At 47.6% G+C, this 21,357-nt stretch overlaps 2 protein-coding genes across 17 annotated transcripts in view; one reads left to right on the top strand and one right to left on the bottom strand.

The window, feature by feature from the left end:
- ACP6 (acid phosphatase 6, lysophosphatidic) overlaps positions 1-9,774 on the top strand; it is a 44,770-nt gene extending 34,996 nt beyond the window's left edge. For both annotated transcript variants that reach the window (XR_013529181.1, XM_035278940.3), the window contains one exon: positions 8,143-9,774. Coding sequence is in view for 1 of the 2 variants with exons in the window: in XM_035278940.3 (XP_035134831.3) it covers positions 8,143-8,280 (138 nt within the window). In the remaining variant the exon portion in view is untranslated. The remainder of the gene's footprint in view (positions 1-8,142) is intronic.
- Positions 9,775-13,367: 3,593 nt separating this feature from the next.
- The window catches only part of BCL9 (BCL9 transcription coactivator), a 91,000-nt gene continuing 83,010 nt past the window's right edge, over positions 13,368-21,357 (bottom strand). For 8 of the 15 annotated variants that reach the window (XM_078355247.1, XM_078355255.1, XM_078355250.1 and 5 more), the window contains 3 exons: positions 18,498-20,739; positions 17,051-17,311; positions 13,368-15,726 (listed from right to left, as the gene is read on the bottom strand). In XM_078355247.1, coding sequence (XP_078211373.1) covers positions 14,609-15,726; positions 17,051-17,311; positions 18,498-20,739 — 3,621 coding nt within the window. In that variant the 3' untranslated portion in view covers positions 13,368-14,608. Of the gene's footprint in view, positions 15,727-16,237; positions 16,719-17,050; positions 17,312-18,497; positions 20,740-21,357 lie in introns of those variants that run through there. The other 7 variants (XM_078355251.1, XM_035280138.3, XM_035280136.3 and 4 more) reach the window with 2 other exon arrangements.

Below are 21,357 nucleotides of genomic sequence, written 5' to 3'. Positions count from 1 at the left end.
GCACTTTGGGAGGCCGAGGCGGGTGGATCACGAGGTCAAGAGATCAAGACCATCCTGGTCAACATGGGAAAACCCTGTCTCTACTAAAAATACAAAAAATTAGCTGGGCATGGTGGCGCGTGCCTGTAGTCCCAGCTACTCAGGAGACTGAGGCAGGAGAATTGCCTGAACCCAGGAGGCAGAGGTTGCGGTGAGCCGAGATCGCGCCATTGCACTCCAGCCTGGGTAACAAGAGCGAAACTCCATCTCAAAAAAAAAAAAAAAACGGTGTGGAGACTGGTCACATTTACTGAAGACATAAAACTGGAGAAAATCACTTCCTGGATGACTGAATGAAGGAATAAGTGATAGATGTCTTAGATATGTTTGTGCTGATACCACTCTTGGATCCTAGGCCAAATATTTTAAGATTCAACTTAATGGAGAAAAATGCAAAAGGCTGATCTTGGGTCCTCACATTCAATTGCCCACAGCTGGAGAGGGTTTTAGTGAAGCATCTGTTCAGTGTGAATCAATAGTATGCTGTGTTCCTCGAAATTCTAAATGTGTAATGGCTCTCCTGGTACTGGAATGAAGGAAGTGACATTCCACCCTGCACAGCTCAGAGCACAGCCAGGGAACCGTGCTCAGATCTGAGAGCCAGACTCGATAGCAGAGCTAGACAAGCTTGTCAACTGGAGAAAGAAAGGCCCTCAAGAGGGAGGGATTAAAGACACTGAGGGCATATCAAATCTTTGATTCATGTAGGACTGAGGACCACGCGTAGAACAGTATTGTATAAGTTACAGGGATATATAGACTTGAAATCAACATAAAGAAAATCTTGAAATAATCAGAGCTGACCATGGATGAATTGGGCTACCTTGGAGGGTTCTTTTACTGGAGGATTATAAGCTTATACTGGCATTTAGTATCGTAGAGGGTCACACACGGGCCAGTCCCTGCCTACCATGAGAATCTGAGGTTCGAGGATTCCACGGCATCTTTCATTCCCTGTGAACGGTTTGACTAAGGGTCCAGCCTCATTTTGTTTTTCATGTGGTCAGGGATGGATTTGGTCCTCTAATTAGATGATTCTGAACTTTAAGAGCAGGAGAGAAGTGCTTGAGAATCTGGTGACCCCAGTGTAACCCTATGACAATGTTGCTGTTACTCCCACCTTGGGCTGGCTGTGCTTGGGAACTCCAGGGATTAGCAGCTCTTGAAAACACCTTCCTGCTGTGGCCACCACCATCCCATCGTGGAACTTCCACTGTGGAACTTCTTTCGCTATGGCTTTTCTATGCTGTCTTTCGGCGCCCAGGAGAGCAGCAGGAGGGGTCCCTGGGTGTCCTTTCTGAAAGAAGAATCATGATTTTCTGTTCCAGCTAGAACCCCCTTACTGCCATCGCGATTTTCTGTCACAGCTAGAACCCCCTTACTGCCATCGCGATTTTCTGTCACAGCTGGAACCCCCTTACTGCCCAGCTGCTGTATCTTGTGAGCTTTCCTGTTTTCTGACCAAAGCAGCCATTTCAGATGTTTTTGCATTGTAGCCTCAGGCACCTCTCAAAAAATGCGCTGATAACTCGCTAGCCATACTCGCATGATGAAGCAGCCAGCTCCAAGATCCAAGTCAAACATCCAGGGAGAGGCAGAGGCAGGAGTCAGACTTCTCCGTTTGACCTGGGGATCAGCGTGGTTTTCCTTCCATATCTGCACGCCTGTCCTGCGAGATGTATCCCTTTGTCGCTTTGCTTTATCTGCTTCACCACACATGGTACCTTTCTCCTCGCACTCTGGCATCTTTCTTTCCCCAGAACTCACCGCTACGTGTGCTTTGGTTCCTGTCCTGCTTCTTGTGATCTTTCTGCCAAGGATGGCAGGACCTTTTTTGTGTCTTCAATCCTGCCCACTCAATTGGTTCCTTCCTTTCTGTCTCAAATTAGTAGTATTTCTATTGTCTTAAACTTTGCTTATTTCTACTTTGCTTCTACCCACTATCCCATTTCTCTTGCCTGGTACTACCAAACCTACCGAGCATGTACAACGCGGTATCTCTTTGTCTGTTTCACACTTAAACCCCTCCCCTTGCCAGCTTAGCTTTCCCTTTCTTCTGCTCGACCACAGCTACACTCTAGGAGACCAATACGTCAGTTTCAAGAACCATCCTTAGTGCCCTCACCTTTTTTGATTGATAGCAGTATTTGGCCCTGCGGACCACCTCCTATTTCTTGAAAGCCACTCCCCCAGCCCCTCAGGACTTACGCAACTCTATACTTTCCCAGCTGCCTTAGTCACTGATTCTTATTTATCTGGACACCCATTTCCTCGTCAGTTAGATGGGAGAGGTGGGCTAGATCATTTCTGTTTTCTTCCTGTTCTGTGAGTTTCAGTTTCTTTTGCTGGAACCCCTTCCCACCTGCAGCCTGTGCCAATTCCTCATGACTGGGTTCTTGGCCCTCCACTTGGCTGTCTTATTCTCTCACTCCCATAGAGAAATAATCTATATTCATCTCCATGTGGAGGAATTCATATCTCCATAGCTAGTCCAGCCGCTCACTCATCCCTGACCCTGAGCTCCAACTGTCCACACAAAGACACCACCTTGTCACTTCAGACCCACCCCTCCCCCAACCCCAAACAAGGACTTCTCCCCAACTTCCCCCACTTTTATTCATGATAACACCAGAGGCTTGGGCAAGATAGGGACAAGGAGGGGAAGCTAAGGGCCCTTAAGCCGTATTCTGAGAAGAATATAATGGAGAAGTAAAAGACAGGCTCGGTGTCTGGGGGAGAGCATTTAATAGAGGAGAGAGAGAAAATGAAAGCATTTAAATCCAAATCCCTCTTTCCTCACAAGTCTTTCCTAACAAGGAAATCTACTTTAAGCCATGAATGGCCCAACATTGCTGGGAGGGACTGAAACCTTAGAGTGGTGAGGACAGCACCTGGTGGCTTTCAGTGACTTCAGATCCTCCTATTCGGTCTTGCCCCGAGGCAGATAAAGAAGTTATAGATGTCACTTCAGACAGTAATCTGAGAAATGAAGATACTCTCAGATTTCTAGTCTCAAAGAACCAAAGTAAAAGGCAAATGTGGCCCTAGTTTTTAAACCCCACTGATAGACTTCAGAATTTGAAGACTGGAGAGGCTCCTTGTTCTAGAGTGGACCTTCAGAAAAGGAATAGTCTGAGAGCACTTATGAAAGAAAGCAGTCATCACCTTTAGGAATCAGTCCTTGGCTGAACTATTTCCTTTCTCGTTTGGGTTAACAGGCCAATACACAGAAGAGTCTCAAGTCCCAAAATCTTTTGGGTTAGGCTGCATTTCCCTGTCTTCAGTGTGGGCAGCTTCCTTTTCTTTCATGTCGTGACTATGCTTGTAATCGTGTATTCACTGTTTGACTTCAATAGACTCTGGGTTAATGAGTGCAGGGTGTGACCACCCCCGACCAGTTCACTGCTGCGTCCACAGTTCCTAGCCTTGTAGAGACTGATGAATCAATCAAAGAACCAGTTACACAATGGGTAGATGGAGAATGTGAGCTGGATGATAATAGGTAGAATGATAAGTGAATACGCAAATACGTTTTTTAAAAATTTAGAAATTAGTGAATTGATGTCACTCTGAAGATTAACTCCAAGAATAAAGTCTTAGAACAGGGGAAAAGCTTTACGACAGTGGGTTTCACAATAATTTCTTGGATATGATACCAAAAGCACAGGTGAGGAAAGAAAATATAGATGAGATCGATTTTATCAAAATTAAGAAAAACCTTTTGTGCATCAAAGAACAGTCATCAGCATGAAAAGGCAACCCATGGAATGGGAGAAATATTTTAAAATCATTTATCTGATGAGGAGTTAATATCCAGAATATATAAAGAACTCCTGCAACACAGCAGCAACCAGAAATCCTAATCAGAAAACGGGCTAAAGACTGGAATACACATTGCTGCGTGGAAGAGATACAAAAGGCCAATAAGCACATGAAAAGATGCTCCACATCCCTAGTCATCACGGAAATGCAAGCTAAAACCACAATGAGAAAACAAACAAATTTAAAAAAAAAACAAACGTTGACAAGAATGTAAAATGGCGCAGCCCTTGTGGAAGACAGTATGGCAGTTCCTCCAAAATTTCAGCATAGAATCACCATGTAACCCTGAAGTCCACTTCCGGGAATCTACCCAAAGAAGTCAAGGCAGGGACTCATGTTCGCAGCAGTGTTATTTACCATAGCCAAAACATGAAAGGAACCCAAATGTCTATCAGCGAATGAAAGAAAAAATGAGGGCCGGGCACTGTGGCTCACGCCTGTAATCCCAGCACTTTGGGAGGCCGAGGCGAGTGGATCACGAGGTCAAGAGATCGAGACCATCCTGGTTAACATGGTGAAACCCCGTCTCTACTAAAAATACAAAAAATTAGCTGGGCATGGTGGCGCGTGCCTGTAATCCCAGCTACTCAGGAGGCTGAGGCAGGAGAATTGCCTGAACCCAGGAGGCGGAGGTTGCGGTGAGCCGAGATCGCGCCATTGCACTCCAGCCTGGGTAACGAGAGCGAAACTCCGTCTCAAAAAAAAAAAAAAAAAAAAAAGAAAGAAAAAATGAAATGTGGTAGAGACCTACAATGGAATATTTTCAGCCTTAAAAAGACAGAAAATTCTTTTTCATTTGCTTTGTTGGTGTGAAAAAAGAATTCTGGCTCAGGTTATACCATGGATGAAACTTAAGGATATTATAGGAAGTGAAATAAGCCAGGAGTAAAAAGACAGTAATAATAATCATACGATTCCACTTATAGGAAGTACATAGTCAGATTCTTAGAAATAGAAAGTAGAAAGGTGGTTGCCAGGGTCTAGGGGGAGGGAGAATTGGGGGGTTATTGTTTAATGGGGCCAACCTTAGAATTTTACGTGATGAGAAGTTGTGGAGGTGGATGGCGATGATGATCGCACAGCAATGTGAATGTACTTAGTGCCGCAGCACATTAATGTACACTTAAAATGGTTAAAACGGTCGGTGTTTTGCTATGTATTTTTTACTGCAATTTTTTTAAATGGGCAAAAAAAGCATCTCGATTATAAGCACTGGGCCTTTATCCTAGGTCCTTACGTCAGTTTGATGAAAATATTCCCAGCTTTGCTTTTGATAGAAAAGTTAGAACCAATGTAAAGATGGTTAGGATATGTTTCTAAGGACTTTAAGATTCTGGAAGAGCAGATCAGAATGAATGTTGAAATTAAATAGGAATCATTGTAGAATTGTGAACAGAGGATAACAATAGGCAAAATAATATACAGGATTGGGAGTGATGACTGTTTTACATGAAAAATCTGTTGAGGTTTTCATTTCCTAAAATTCCATTATAACTCCATAGCAGTCAAAAAAAAAAAAAGAAAGAAACTTTTGCCTTTGCCTATTAGTGAAACTGTGCTCAGATAAAAGAAATAGTCGGCCGGTCGCGGTGGCTCAAGCCTGTAATCCCTGCACTTTGGGAGGCCGAGGCGGGTGGATCACGAGGTCAAGAGATCGAGACCATCCTGGTCAACATGGTGAAACCCCGTCTCTACTAAAAATACAAAAAATTAGCTGGGCATGGTGTCGCGTGCCTGTAATCCCAGCTACTCAGGAGGCTGAGGCAGAAGAATTGCCTGAACCCAGGAGGCGGAGGTTGCGGTGAGCCTAGATCGCGCCATTGCACTCCAGCCTGGGTAACAAGAGCGAAACTCCGTCTCAAAAAAAAAAAAAAAGAAAAGAAATAGTCTCACCATGCTCTCTGCTGATCAGATAGTACTGGGGCACCAAACACTTTATTTCTTCTTTGAAGGTATGTGTAAATGGTGATAACACAAGATAAAACTGTGAGGGCAGTTAGGAAACTCAAAACCTGATGCCACTGGCCTCGATTGATGGACCAGGGCGTTTAGCTCGGGAAAAGGAAAATGCAGAAGGACGTAAACAACCGTTTTCAACTGTCCGAAGCGCTGGGATGACAAAGAAGGACTGCTCCTATTCTGTATTTACTCCTGCAGTCAGAATCGAGACAAATGGGCAAAAAGCTAAAAGAAGCCTGATTGATTAGGCGGCAGAATTGTCTAAATATTAGAGCTAATGATGTTCAATGGAATGGCCTCCATGTTGGATGGCTGAGGTGGAGGTGCTGGCCACCTGTCAGGGACACTGTAGGGCAGGAGGTGGCCCCTTCCAGCACCACGATTCTCTTTCTTTCAGCTTCTCAGTCTCAAAATCACTAGAGCGTGTTTGATTCCTACCTCTTCTCCACATCTATCTCCATCATTGCCCCCCTATCTAATGAAGTCTTGGGGTTCTTCCTTCACAGCTCTCTTCGCTTCAACCTTTAGTCTCTATGGCATTGCCAGGAGCCTCACCCCTCAACCCCAGAACACGTGCGTGCTTCCAGTCAGCTCTTCCAGCCTGTCCCTTGCTTCAATCCATCCTGCTTGCCCCTGCCAGGCTCATTTATAAAATACTTAGCATGTAAGTCCTCTGACTAAGTCCAAAGAGTGGGTCCCAATTGCTTCCCATGTCAAGATGAAATTCTTTTTCTTGGCCTTTGGGGCTATTCATTCTTCCCTCCCTTCTCAATTTCATTCTATTGCTCACGTGATGGGTTTTGTGTAAGCTGTTCCCTTTGCTGTCATCTGCCCTGCTCGTCTTTATCCGTCCATTCCCGCTGCTATTCCCTCATTTGTCTTGTCTCATGTGTCCTCTGCCCCCAGCCTCATTATAGGGTTCATCTCATGTACCACAACCAACATGAACAGCATGAGATCTGTGCTGGCCCCCTAAGCTCAGACAAATCCTTCTTCCCTCTCAGTTATTTAACAGCTATTTACTGATGCTTGATAGAGTGCAGGCGCTATGCCAGATGCTGGTAAACAGGTGATGGGGAAGAAAATTTTGGCTCCTGACTTCACGGAGTGGACATGATAAAATACATAATTGCTACGAGGGATACAAACAGGGCATCTGATACAAAATGATGGTGTGTGTGTGTGTTGGGGACAGGTAGGTATTTGACAGGGTACTCAGGGAAGGGCTCTCTGAGGAGATGACAAATAAACTGAGACCTGAGGGGCATGGAGGAGCAGCCATTGGGAATGGCTGGAGTCAGCTATGCCAGGCCAAGAAACCGGTGTGGCTAAGGTCCTCCAAGAAGGCCTCGGCATGCTGGAGACACTGAAACTAACATGGCTCGGCTGCAGCCTAGTGAGCAGGCGGAGAAGAGCATGAGGCAAAACTGGGGAGCCACCAGGGCCTGGCAGGCCTGCTAAAAATCTTGGGTTTCATACTTATTACATTAGGAAGCCATGAAAGGGGCTTAAGGAAGAAAGTGGTGTATGTGATTCATACTTTTTTTGTTGTTTGTTTTTGAGACAGACAGAGTCTCACTCTGTGGCCAGGCTGCAGTGCAGTGATGCGATCTCGGCTCACTGCAGCCTCAGCCTCCCGGGTTCAAGCGATTCTCCTGCCTCAGCCTCTTGAGTAGCTGGGACTACAGGCACGCACCACCACGCCTGGCTAATGTTTGTATTTTTAGTAGAGACGGGGTTTCACCATGTTGGCCAAAGTAGTCTCGATCTCCTGACCTTGTGATCTGCCCGCCTCAGCCTCCCGAAGTGCTGGGATTACAGGTGTGAGCCACTGTGCCTGGCTGATTCATACTTTTTAAGGTTACTTCGTTTATATTGTAGAGAATAGATGGAAGAGCTAGAGTGAAAATACTGGTTAAAGAAAAGCTAATGTAATAAACAAGGTGAATGATAGTGACTTCATCTAGAGTGATGGGAAGTACATGGGTTTGAGGTATATTTTGGAAATTGTCAGGAAAGGATTTGCTGATGGTTTTATATGAGGAGTAAGGAATTAGGAGTGACTCTCAGGTGTCTGACATGAAAACCAGGAGTAGACATATGTCATTTACCGTGCTGGGGAAGTTGCATATGGAGATAAGATTTGGGAGAAATTTAGAAGTTAAGTTTAAGACATGTCAGTTTTGAGGTGCCTGTTAGATAATTTCTCTCCTGGGCCAAGCGGTGCCTGGTTCAGCCTTTGTATGGATGTGAGCCTTGTATTTCCTCATTGGTATTATCACACTTTTAAATAATGACGATTATATTTTAATGGGTTTGCAGGCACCAAGTATAATAGAAATGAAGAAAACTCTAGGGCTTCTCCAGCCTCACTTACAAGGAAAAAGCAAACTCCTCTTCATCGCTGTGTTGACATTTCAAAACCGGCATTTATCGAGACCATCCTGGCCAACATGGTGAAATCCCGTCTCTACTAAAAATACAAACAATTAGCTGGGAGTGGTGGTGTGCACCTGTAGTCCCAGCTACTTGGGAGGCTGATGTGGGAGAATGGCTTGAACCCGGGAGGCGGAGGTTGCAGTGAGCTGAGATCGCGTCACTGCACTCCAGCCTGGTAACAGAGTGAGACTCCATCTCAAAAACAAAACAAAATAAAACAATCTGGCATTTAAGTATTTACACTCTTTCATCTATTAAAGGTACATATACATGTATATAAGTAAATCTATATATGTATATGTGTGTATAAAGGTTTTCAATAGCTCGACTACTCGAAGCTATCCTAGAGAACTTGACCAAAGCCCCAGGAGACCATCTGCAGTCTGGAGAACAGAATAAATCACAGTAATCCACCATCCCCTGTAACCAAATACATTCTGACTGAACCCAATGGCAATGGCTCAGTTTCTAGCAAGGTGCCAGGCCCAGCCCTTTCTTCATTTGACGTGGAGAACTGAGCAGCCAGAAGCCAGTACTCCAGAGCCCTTACAGCGCTGCTGAAAGCATGGCCTCGATCACAGAGTGATTCATGGCGATGGACAGGCGTCTCCAGGGAAAACAGCTCACGTTGTAGCTGCTGAGCTTCCGTGTGGGAAGTGAGGAAAATGGAGGCTCCTGGAAGCTTGGCAAAGATGAGAAACAAACATGAGCTCCCGCGGTCTTTAATAAAAGGAACTTTGGCTGTAGAAAAAAAATATATTGAAAACGTAAATTCACCCTCAACACTAATTAATTGGACACTGGATACCACTGAGATTTGTAAGCTGTTTCTGCCCTTGACCCTGCCTCCAGCCTCTGGAGAACGGAAGAGTGTGGCTAGCACAGAGCTGCGGGTCAGACCCTCACGGGAGGGGTGGCTGGTCCAGGTGCAGGTGGTTAGGGTGTGAGAAACCCAGCCTCCCAGATCCGGACAGCAGTGCACACAGCCGGCTCCAGTGAAGACATGCTTCCTAGCGCTGGGTTTCTATAATCTGTTCTTTGGAACCCCAGGGCATCTGCATAATTGTTTGGGGACACTAAGGGGGTATTTTGCAAGAGACGTCTTGAGTTATTTCACGTTTGGTGAAATCACGGAATTTTCCCATGCTTTAACTATGTGTGAGGAAAGAATGTCTGATTCTTCTCTTTATGTTCTCTTCCTATGGTTATACGTACACTCAAGGTCTTCCTCTGGCAGTGCTGGTTACCAAGCACGATTAAGCACTGGACAGAAAGTTAACAGCTGAGGTGGGGTCACCTATAGGCAGAAAACAGATTCACGTCCATTTAAGAGTAACCCAGATAAGAAGCCATGGTAGATAGAGACAACTGTTACTCCGACCCTCATAGCATACCTTCCTTTTAAGATTACTTGTATGATTTAGCCCCCTCCAATAGGAAATGTGTGGCCACACACTGGTCTTGTGCTTTATAAACTTATTGCTTTAAATGCGTTATTAAAATCTTACCAGCCAATTAGGATGCCATGACGTTTCTTAAATGTAAGGGTTTGTGACTTCGAAAAAAATTTCAGGTCTGAGTTAGAGAAAAGATAGTGGCAGTGAGGCTCAAGTTGTCTAAACAGCATGGGAAATAAGATAGCATTCGATGGTATTGAAAGGATTTTGTTGAGTAAGCACATTTTTGCAAGTGATCTTCCTGTAGTTCTCCCGCCCACCCTCAGTCTATCTTCCACATCCCAGCCAATAAGATCACCTGATCCCTTGCTTAAAACTTGGAAGTTCAAACTCTTTAGTGGGCCACGCGGGGCTCTGTGTGACCCACCCTCTCTCTGGGCTTACTTCTCACTGCTGCCTCCCTTAAAGAGGCCATCCCATCAGCTCCCATTTCCTCTGCTTCAGTGCTCACCACCATCCTCCAGGAATGCTATCTCTTTAAGAGTCAGTTCAGGCCGGGCGCGGTGGCTCACACCTGTAATCCCAGCACTTTGGGAGGCCGAGGCGGGTGGATCACGAGGTCAAGAGATCGAGACCATCCTGGTCAACATGGTGAAACCCCGTCTCTACTAAAAATACAAAAAATTAGCTGGGCACGGTGGTGCGTGCCTGTAATCCCAGCTACTCAGGAGGCTGAGGCAGGAGAATTGCCTGAACCCAGGAGGCGGAGGTTGCGGTGAGCCGAGATCGCGCCATTACACTCCAGCCTGGGTAACAAGAGCGAAACTCAGTCTCAAAAAAAAAAAAGTATTTTACATTGTTTTAGGGAAAATGCTACATACTCCTACTTAGTCCTAAAAAAAAAAAAAAAAAATGCGGCCCGGCGCAGTAGCTCAAGCCTGTAATGCCAGCACTTTGGGAGGCCAAGGCGGGAAGGATCACGAGGTCAAGAGATCCAGACAATTCTGGCCAACATGGTGAAACCGCGTCTCTACTAAAAATACAAAAATTAGCTGGGCGTGGTGGCCTGCGCCTGTAGTCCCAGATACTCAGGAGGCTGAGGCAGGAGAATTGGTTGAACCCAGGAGGTGGAGGTTGCAGTGAGCCGAAGTTGTGCCACTGGACTCCAGCCTGGTGCCTGGCGACAGAGTGAGACTGTGTCTAAAAAAAAAAAAAAAAAAAAATGCTATGGGCTAGGCACAGTGGCTCACACCTGTAATTCCAGCACTTTGGGAAGCTGAGGTAGGCGGATCACTTGAGGTCAGGACATCGAGACCAGCCTGGCCAACATGGTGAAATCCCGTCTCTACTAAAAATACAAAAAATTAGCTAGCCAGGTATGGTGGCAGGTGCCTATACAATCCCGGCTACTCAGGAAGCCAAGACAGGAGAATCACTTGAACCTGGTAGGTGGAGGCTGCAGTGAACTGAGCTGCGATCGCACCGTTGCACTCCAGCCTGGGCAATGAGTGAAACTTCGTCTAAAAAGAAAAGAAAAATGCTGTGACCGACACTCCCTCCACCAGTTACCCCTGAAGCGAACAAGTCATCACTGCATTCCCTCCATTCAGTCCCCAAATTCAGGAGAGGAAGGAGAGGAGACTGGAGGGGCTCTCACAGGATTATGTTAATCTGAAACATCTTCATCACTTGCACTGATTATTATTTTTTTTTTGAGACGGAGTTTCGCTCTTGTTACGCAGGCTCGAGTGCAATGGCGCGATCTCGGCTCACCGCAACCTCCGCCTCCTGGGTTCAGGCAATTCTCCTGCCTCAGCCTCCTGAGTAGCTGGGACTACAGGCACGCGCCACCGCGCCCAGCTACTTTTCTGTATTTTTAGTAGAGACGGGGTTTCACCATGTTGACCAGGATGGTCTCGATCTCTTGACCTCGTGATCCACCCGCCTCAGCAAAAAAATCTTGAATCATAACAATCCTGCAGGATGCCGGATGTGCACATGTACCCCAGAGCCCAAAGTACAATTAAAAAAAAGAAAAATCTTGCATCAGTTCTCCATACAGTCCAGCTTCTCAAAATGTGATTTTATTTTATAACAATCTTAGTAAATGAAAATTATCATATGTAGACCCTAAGTAAATCTGGCTTGTCAGAGATTATCGTCATGAAATGCTGGCATATGCTGATAAAGTGAAGGAAGATTTATGATGGGGTATTTTAGAAACTCAGGTGGGGAAATGGATCTGCACTGCCGCAAGTTCTCCAGCAGGGGGCTGCGGGGGAGGGCCGCACATCCAGCTGCCCGCAGCCACAGCCAGGTTTCTTGCTAGCCCTCTAAGTGGGTACCCGCTCTGCTCTGTGGGTACCTTTTATGCCTTGACTCCTGGCGCGGGAGAGTAACAACAGGACCACGCACCATTAGTGACTCCAACACTATTGGGTACAGCAAGGAGGGGAGCTACCCAAGAGCCAGACCAGTAGACAAGTACCAGGTGGGACCCTTTCTTCAGGTTCTCATCTTGTGCTGCCCATGCTTGGCTGTTAGTCTGTTCTCATCTAAATACTTTAAAGCCAGAGAACCCAGAAACATGGCTAGGATTGTGAAACAAAATCTTCATTTTACTCTCCTGATTACCACATGAAAATTTCACCACCCGGCACCAACAGATCAGATTGAATCAGAATTCTTAAACTTGGGAGCTCAGTTTCCTCATCTGCAAATGAGCTGATTACCACTAATTTCACAGGGCCCCTTAAAAATCAGCGAGATAAACGTGCAAGGAGGTGACTGGTGGAGTAGGTACTCAAATGTTCATCTCCACATTTTTTGTTGTCTGGGGCCCCTGTGTTACTGAGAAGACAGTGCTGTTGAAAAGCAAGAGAAAACGGCTCTCCAAAACCGTTGTCAGAGAGAAAAGCCCAGACTGCGAAACTCCAGCGGAGCCTAGTTTGTACAGGTTCGTCTGCAGTGACTGTGCACCTGCTGCTCCTCGCTGAGATGCTCTCACCTAAGAACGCCCACTCACTGAGCTAAAAACACCTACAACAACTCAAAGAAATACACACGCCAGAACAGAAACAACTGCACAGGAGCACAACAGCGAGTCCATGAGATACATACCTTGCAGGGTACACACGGATGTGATGAAGATGTGTGTGGCGGGAAATGAACAGTGCACAAAAACCGAGCAGGGTTAGCAGAGGTGACGGAAGCGGGTGAGGAGGTGGGAAGGCAGAAAGGACCGTAGAAACCCCTAGACTGTGGAAACCCATAATTTGTAGGTATCGTAATAATATTACGATACCCCTCAACGAGACCCAGGGACAGCTCATAGCTTATTCAAATAACTAAACATGCAACCTTTGGCCTTTGAGTTACTTCATACCACTAAATTGGTTCTCACAAACATTCCTAATAAAGACCATTACTTGCCCTAGAGGTAAAGTTCAGCAATGGGATCACAGCTGCTCTTCTGCTGTACCTAGGATTTCATGACTGAGACACGAACAGTACAGGATAAACGGGCATGAGGAGTTAGTCCTTAACAGCATGGAATATGGTTTATTTGAGAAGGTACTTTCATTTGCTCTCCCTAACCATCACCTTATTGATAACTCCAATACAAAGAGTCTACGCCTCTGGGTCACATGGTAACCGGTATGCCCAGTATTAAACTACCAGGAATCCAAATGATCAGAAAAGACAGTTCAGTTTTGTAAGAAACAATATATTTTATTTTTCTGACACCACAGCTCTGGCGAGTGGTTTTGTACCAAATTTAATGGAGGTTACACAGAACGTCTTACGCATGGGAGCGGGAGGAAAGGTAAGGAACCACAAACTTTAAAACGAACAGAAACAAAATCCTGGATAGCTTTTAGCATCTGTTCCACTCCCACATTGATAAAAATTCACTCGGGACCTCCTCATAAAAGGAGAACAGAAAAGAAGGTGGGCCGGGAAGGGTACGACGGGGAAGAGAAAGACTAAGGGAGAAAAAGATCAGAGAGCATCCCAAGGACAGACCTTCCCTCCCAGAGCCAGGAGGACGCTCGGCACAGAAGGCGAGGCTTTGCTAGATTTATTTCCCCAAAATAACACTGTGTATTGCAGCTGCCAAAGGGAAAGAGAGAGGGAAGCAGAGGGTCACCAGCGGGGGGCACAAGGGAAGGAACCACTTAACTGAGGAGACAGCAACATGGGAGAGAAAACAGAAAAACGTGCCAGTGGGTTGGTATGTGGGGAGACAGACGGTGCTGAAGAGCACTTGAACTGAAAAACAAATGTCCTAAATGTCATTATTTTTAAAAAGAAAAATCTCCCCCCTCCCCCCACCCCTCGCTGAACTTAGTTCCTTTTTTTGTGCTTTTCATTAATACTCTGCTCTGAGGTCATAGTTTGGTTTGTCTATACACTGGCGTTGAAAGAAAATAGTCCAAAGGTCTGAAGATGGATTCTCCACCTAAAGTAAACAGCCCAGCATTCCTGTTCTCCTGTTGCCCCAAAGACTAAAGTCTCTGCTAAAATCCCTTTTACAATATAGTACAGTACACAAAAAAATAAAGCCCAAATCGAAAAACAAAAACAGCAAAGAATCCTGGGAGAAGCCAGTCCAAAGGACGTAAACATACGGGGAACGGTGCAGCACATGACGGATGGCAATTCTCAAAGCACGGCTACAGATTCGCAAAAGTAGGTGCCGTCATGGGATACCCAAGTCCACAAAAATAATTTTTAAAAAATAAATCTTAAAAAAACACACACCTGTTGATTAAATGAATAATTTGTTTTCAGGTAAATCCATACATTCTCGAGTTCCCCCCTCCCCCACAGCAGCCCTCGGGTCTCTGTTCTCCTATTGCATGACCAATTGGGAAGTACTCCTGGAGCTCCCTCCAAGCAGGACCTGGAATCTCATCTTGACAAGGATCGGCACATCCAATCTTAGCAGCTTAAAACATCATGTTTCCTGGGTTGCCCGGTCCTTGGCTGAATCCAGCCATGCCCACGTCAGCAGCCATGCCCCGGGGCCTCATCTGTGGGGGGATCATGATGTTCTGTTGGGGTCCCATCATGCCCTGCATGGACATTATCATCCCTGGAGAGCCCACAGGCCCAGGGTGGCTGTAGAGCCCAGCAGGCCCCCGATCCTTGCCAGGAATCATGCCCACGGCAGCGGCTGGATTGCTCATCAGGGTGGGCTGGCCGGGCATTGTAGATTGTGCTGGTGACATCATCCGATGGTGAGGTCCCATCATGCCTTGCTGGAGAAAGGCTGGTGGTCTCATGGGGTTGTGGCCTGGCATGGATGGAGCCGTACCAAGAGGGATGTCCGGAGTTCCCACTGGCCCTGGACCTCCCATGCCAGGTAGTGCTAGTCCCATTCTGGGGGCTTGGTCGCCCATCATCCCCTGCATGTGTGAAAACCCAGGTCCAGGACCCTGGGGCTGTTTGCGGCCTGGAACTTCCCCTCGAGGGAAATACTGCAGCGTCTGGCTGGGCTTCTCAGATGGAATAATGCGGGAGAGATCGAACTCAGGTATGCCGGTGGCTCCAGGTCGGATGACCTCCTGCAGATCTGGGTCTGTGAACACTGAAGGCATGCTGTTCCCCAGGACAGTGAAGGAGTCAGGACCCCCGGGGCCTCCAGGCTTGCAAAGTGCTGCATCTGCGGAGCTTTGGGGCAGGTTGCTGGGGCGGCCCAGGGGGCCTTCTCCTGGGAAACCCATCCCTCCTGGGAAGCTGCCCTGACCCCCACTGGGGCCATTGTGAGGGAACGGAACCTGCTGTGGGGGAGACTGTACTGGAGGGAAGCCCTGGGGGAAGCCCATCCGTCCTTGAGGTACCATCGGTGGCTCCTGGGACCCATGCCCCATGATAGGATTGTGTGACATCAAGCCAGGCCCCATTGGGACCCCATGAGGAGGTATGTTGGGTCCCATGGCATTTGGAGAGGGCATCTGATTGGAGTGAGAAAGTGGCTGGGTCATTCCCATTGGGCTGAGGGTTGGCATCGGAACCACGGGGTTTGGACCTGAAATTCGAGGATTCTGTGTATTAATGCCCATTCCTAGAAAAATAAAGATACCAAAGGAATCAACTTAACCCAAAATCAACTCAGAAAAACTGTAATAGATTAACAAAAAAAAACCCATTGTGCATCCAATGTGCATAGTACAATGCTGGGGAAACATAGCACACACGACCCCTGCCGTGAGTAAGATCATAATACATCTGGGGGCATAGGAACCAAGAGCTCTACAAGACATACATTATTGCGTCTTAAACCGTGATTCAGGAATGTGTAGAGGACAGCAAGGGAGAAACTCTCATGTGTGAAAAGTTATAAATTAGCACACAAATGAGCTTCATCTTCCTCACTGGAGACATTTCACACAGGAGAAAACAATTTGCCTGAATGACTTAAGTGCGTCCTTTTGGAGACAGGATTAATCAGTTCTACAATTCCAATGATGGGAAATCGTAACACAGAAACTAAACAGGTCATTTTTCGATTGGCATTTGGCATTATTTTATGGGGCCTTAAAGAGAAAGCATTTAAAACTCGAGATTACATAAAATGTTCAAGAAGTAACTTTTAATAGAAACGGAAAGTAACACATTCTGTACAGTCTCTGGGACATCGAAGTGCTTGGTCCCTGTGGAATTACCACTGGGGGTGGTATAGGGCTTATGCTGTGCCTGGAACATGTGCTACCCGGGTTAATTAGAGTTCCTGATAAATCAATAGCATTTGTAACAATCAGAATAGAACTGGAACCAGAAACTCATGGCTGAAAAGTCACGGTCTCTGCTGATCACTTTCACCATCCTGAGGCTGTTCCCTAGTCAGGGGGCAGAGGTCAAGGGGAGGGGTGAGTACAGGAATGAAGGTGAACAGAATGTATAGGGAAGGAAAGGATTTCATCATCTCCCGAGCCCTCAAAAAAAGGCTGCTCTAGGAAACGGGGGCTTTCCGCTGTCTGAAATCCTGTGCCTGCTTGTGGTTTGAGGCTACTCTTCCAGGAAAAATACTTGAGAACTAAAGACATTCCAATCAGCCTGTTAGAAAGAAACTGCTCTCAATATTGCTACAGGAGGACCAGAGGAGAAAAAAACGAACAAAAACACGCCCTCAAAACCACCCAGGTACACAGAAGCATCAGAACTATAAAGAAACCTGCTTTCTCACAAACAAATAAGGAATCAAGCTAATAAAAAATTATCTTCCTCTAGCCAAGACACTTCCATTCTGCTGAAACTACTTTAGACGGGACATTTTTTCTACTCGTTGAACTTCCACCTATTCAGGTGTACAGCTACTGAGAAAATGCTTCCAGAGGTTTCTCTCGGGTCTAGCACTCACTCCACACCCTGCCTTTCTGATTTCTTACCTGGCATATTATTGATTGATGGCAAGTTGGGAGAACGTGCTGGAGGGGAGTCGTCGTCTGAGCTGGCCACGGTCTTGATGGCGTCATGGTATAACGGGGTGGAACTGGGCATGGCAAACTTGGACATTCGCGACATCATGATAGAGAGTGGGTTCTGGGACAGGGTGGGCTCTGGAGGCATGGTGTAAGGCGTACTAGAGGGAAGACTTCCAGGGACATTCACAGAGGCAGGCTGGCTGGCTGCAGGAGGCGGGGGGCCACCTAAAAGGAAGCAAAGTAAAACGGGCAGGGAATTAGATTCCTTTCGAAGGCTACTGGGCCCTCTGATATGAACTAGCAAGGCCAGGAATGAGACAGATGAACAGGACAGTGTTATTAGACCCCAGACACAAATCATTAATCTTCTAGTCAAGCTTCATGTGAGTGCAGAGGGAGACCGCAGCGTGATACGGGGCGACAGATCAGCAGATGTGAAGACGAACACACCAGGAATGTGTTAGAAATATTAGTTCAAGCTTGGGGAAAATACGGTGTGCAGACGACCATTTCACTGAACAAAATGTGAAACAAATGGATCTCTTGCCAATCACAATTTAGAAACTGACTGAGGTGTTAGTGTGCCACAAAGCCAGACTAGTGATCTAACCCCAGGTACTAATGACATCACGCTACACACATTGTTAATTTCCACAACCAAGACGTTTGAACCAAAAAGGTCCGAGGGGGCTTTTCCGCTGTACTGCTTCGGTGAACTGCTCCCCCGCAGGGAGACACTTTAGCTTGGTAGGATAAACCTTCTGTCTTGCTCTGATCCTAGTCCTTCTCAGGTAGACACAGCACCAACGTAGTATTTACATCTCGGCGCTACTGCCACTGACCACCTCTAGTCCCATTCACAAAACCATCATCATCAGAATCTCTCCCAGGAAGAAAGTACTCCTAAATTGTAGCTGCTCTGTGAAAACAGCGTTCTACCAAGGAGAAGATTGTGGTAACTGTTTTTGTGGTCGGCAGAGATTTACGAGACCCACACAGGTCTTAGAGCAGCTTCCTCTCTCTCTGTTTAGGATTACACCCAGAATCTCTCGATCCAGGGGAAGCCCCTTGCAGTGGGTCCGGTATTTAAAGAAGCCACATTCATCCACTGTCAAGGCATATTATTTATACTCACTGTGCAAATGTAGATACTGGGTTGAACCCAACACATATTCCCCATTTCCCTCTTTTAGCAATCCCATCTGACAGACGTATTTTTTGCTGAGATTGGACACTTCTGCATAACCCCGTGGAAGCACTAATTATGCACCTTGCCACAGATATGTCCATTTCAACAAAGGCTGCCTCCTCTGGCTACGTACTCAAAACACCGGTTTTCTTAAAGTAACCACATCAGGCTCCAGTGGTCTCCAGCTACAAGGTGCAACTGTGAGGATGCAAGCATACTGACCTGACTCTACATTCCCCAGCATGGCGGGGGAGGCCATGGTGAGGGGTGCTTTATGGTTTGGAGGGATCCCAGGACTTGGAAGGGGAGGTTTTGGAGAAGAGGTCCATCCAGGTGATGGGGCAGGAAGTGATGGAGACTTGAGGTGGACAGGTGAAGCAGCAGCAGACCCCAAAACAGGGGGGGACTTAATGGAAGCAGCGGCAGCTGGGCCCGCCAGCATGCCTGCCAGCTGCGATGGAGTCTGGGGGGACTTGAGGTTCCCCGAGGGTGAGCCCAGCATTGGTGACTGGACTTGGTGCATCGTGGGAGACTTCAGAGGGTTCATGCCTGGGGAATGCACCTGGCTGCCTGCCACAGATATATCCAAGGGCTTCCGCCCCAGGCCGCGCTGAACTGAAGGAGCTGTGTTGAGGCTGGCGGGGTTACTGGGAGGGTTGAGAGGTAGTGGTGGCATATGACTGAGCCGGCTGTTAGTCCTTTGGTCGGGCCCAATTGGTTCTCTGAGATTCCGCAAGCCACTGTTGCTGCCTGGACCCTGAGACATGGGGAGGAATGGTCTGGGGCCCATGCCATACTCCTGCTGGGGGTGCTCACCAAATGGCAGTGGCACCATCTTTTGCTGAGCAGGCAGCATGTCAGAGCTGCCTGGGCGTAATTTCAGTATCTCCTCTGGGCCCGCCCCGGCCTCTCTCATCTTCTGAGGTATCATCTGAGAGTTGGATCCCATGTTGACAGTTAGACTGACATCTCCCTTCATCCCACTAGGAACCATCCCAAACTCAAGTTCCCGACCAGGGCCCATCTGCGGAGGCATTCCTTTTGGAAAGTCTCCCCTAGAAGGACTCAGAGGGCCCTCTACGGGTATTCGAGGGAAAATGGGGTTATTCCCAGGCTCCATGTGGCGCTGGGAGCCTGGAATCATCCTGTTCATCTCCATGCTGGGCCTGATGCCTTCCATGGTCATCCCTGGGGGGAGACCCAGCTGTTTCTCTGCCAGCTGCTGCTGAAACATCTCTTCAGACAATCCTTGGGGGTTTGGGAAGCGTTCCCCTCGGCCAGGACCACTGAAGACGCCCTGGCCAGGAGGAAAACTTCGACCGTCTGGGATTTTTGGCACATCATCTGGCCAACTGACTCCAGAAAGACCTGGTCTAGATGCAGGGTTGGGGACATTAGGCCCTTCCATTTCAGAGTTTATCATGCCTGCAAACCCAGGGAGGCGCATCTGGCTCCCTGGCATGTTGGGGTGGGGAGCCATGCCCCTCGGGGGCAGAGAATGTGGCATGTTGATACCATCAGAAAACGGCTCTGCACCCCCAGGTGCCCAGCCTTCACTAGGGGTCATCTGGTAAGGAGGGGGGGGCCCTCGGACCACTCCCCGAGGCCCATGCTGATGGACCATCATGTCCTGGAGGGAACACTGCTGGACAACCACTTGTTCCTGCTTCCTCCTCTTCTCTTCATAAAACTCCTGCTGCAGTTTTAGCCACGCTATCTGCTCGGGAGTCATATGGTCAAGGTGGTCGGGTCCTATGGTCCCAGACTGGGAGTTCATAGAAGGTGGAACCATTTCATCTGGAGAAAAGGGCACATCTCTATGTCCTTGAGGGCCGAATGGAGCTCCCACATCTGTCCGGGGCCCGGGTCCCTTACCTAGGCTTTGGGACTGGGCCATCATGGCCTGTATCGGCCCTTCTGGTTTTTTCTGAGGCCCATCTAATACCCCAGGATTCTGCTGGGGTCCCCCACTTTGTGCTCCTGTGAATTCTTTCTCATCAGGAAAAAGCATGCGCTGGATATCTCTGAGAGTTTGTAAGGAGCGCTCCCGGTGCTCCAGCTGCTCCTGAGATAGGCCGTCGGGATTCTCTCCCAGGGTTGGAGGCTCGCCACTGGACACTGGTGGAGGCGGAGGGGCTTTGGGATCTGCTGAAGAGCTATTGCTTCCCTGGGAGACAGGGGTCACTGCTCGATTGTTGGGCGTTGAGTTGGGCCCGGTACCGTCTGGGGGCAGTGGAGTGGAGCTGGCAGGACTTCCTACGGAAGGAATCAGTTTGTTTTCTACGCCGGGACTCTCCCGGTCCAGGGGACGCGGGGCTGCGGCAGGCTTGGGTGCTGGTGCCGGAACGGGTGGAGTTGGCTGCAATCTGGCATTCTGGGAAGAATTCTGGTCCTGGTTGGCTGGAACCGGGGGCTGTTGTGGGAGAGGTTTTGGATCATTCCGAAGGGCCGATATCTGTGTGTTCTGAAGACAAAGATTTTAAAAATCATTGGTAAACTGAACAGGAGGGTAATTTAAAAAGCAAGATACGTGATGAAGGACTTGTCCCCAGTCACACAGGTCTACGCTGACACTAGCTGCAGAAACTGCTCATGCACAACCCCCTTTTGGACAGGAAGACATGTTGTTTTTTTTTTTAAGGTTACTGTCAAATGGCATCCTCTTTCCCTTGCTGAAGATTAGGTTTCAGTAACTTAAAAAGTATGCCAGAGGAGAGCCACTCTGCCAAAGGGAATACATTTGAGTATCTATTTTGAGGAACAGGTTTGAGATCACATGTCTACTATGCGTTTCTGATTCAGAGAGAGATTAGTTTCTCAGTATGTGGGAGGCTGTACCTAACACCTTTTTCTTTTCCCTGAGTACAACTGGGTATGTAGACTTCTCATTGTCAATCAAAAGGTCTGACGTTGCCATGTGAAAGAGAAAGCGAACGTCACTTGCGGCTCCGTACTCCACCCGTGAAGGAAGCAAGGAGAGGGCTGCTCATGTCAGTGTCTCCTCTGGCAGGATGACTACTGAGGCGCTCCCCTCCTGGAGTTTCCAGGGGGGCCTGACATCTCCGGTTTCTGTTTCGGGTTC

This window comes from Callithrix jacchus, chromosome 18 (genome assembly GCF_049354715.1).
Source record: "Callithrix jacchus isolate 240 chromosome 18, calJac240_pri, whole genome shotgun sequence".
NCBI lineage: Eukaryota > Metazoa > Chordata > Mammalia > Primates > Cebidae > Callithrix > Callithrix jacchus.
Note: the sequence above shows the minus strand (reverse complement) of the source record. Positions and strands in the feature narration are given on the sequence as shown.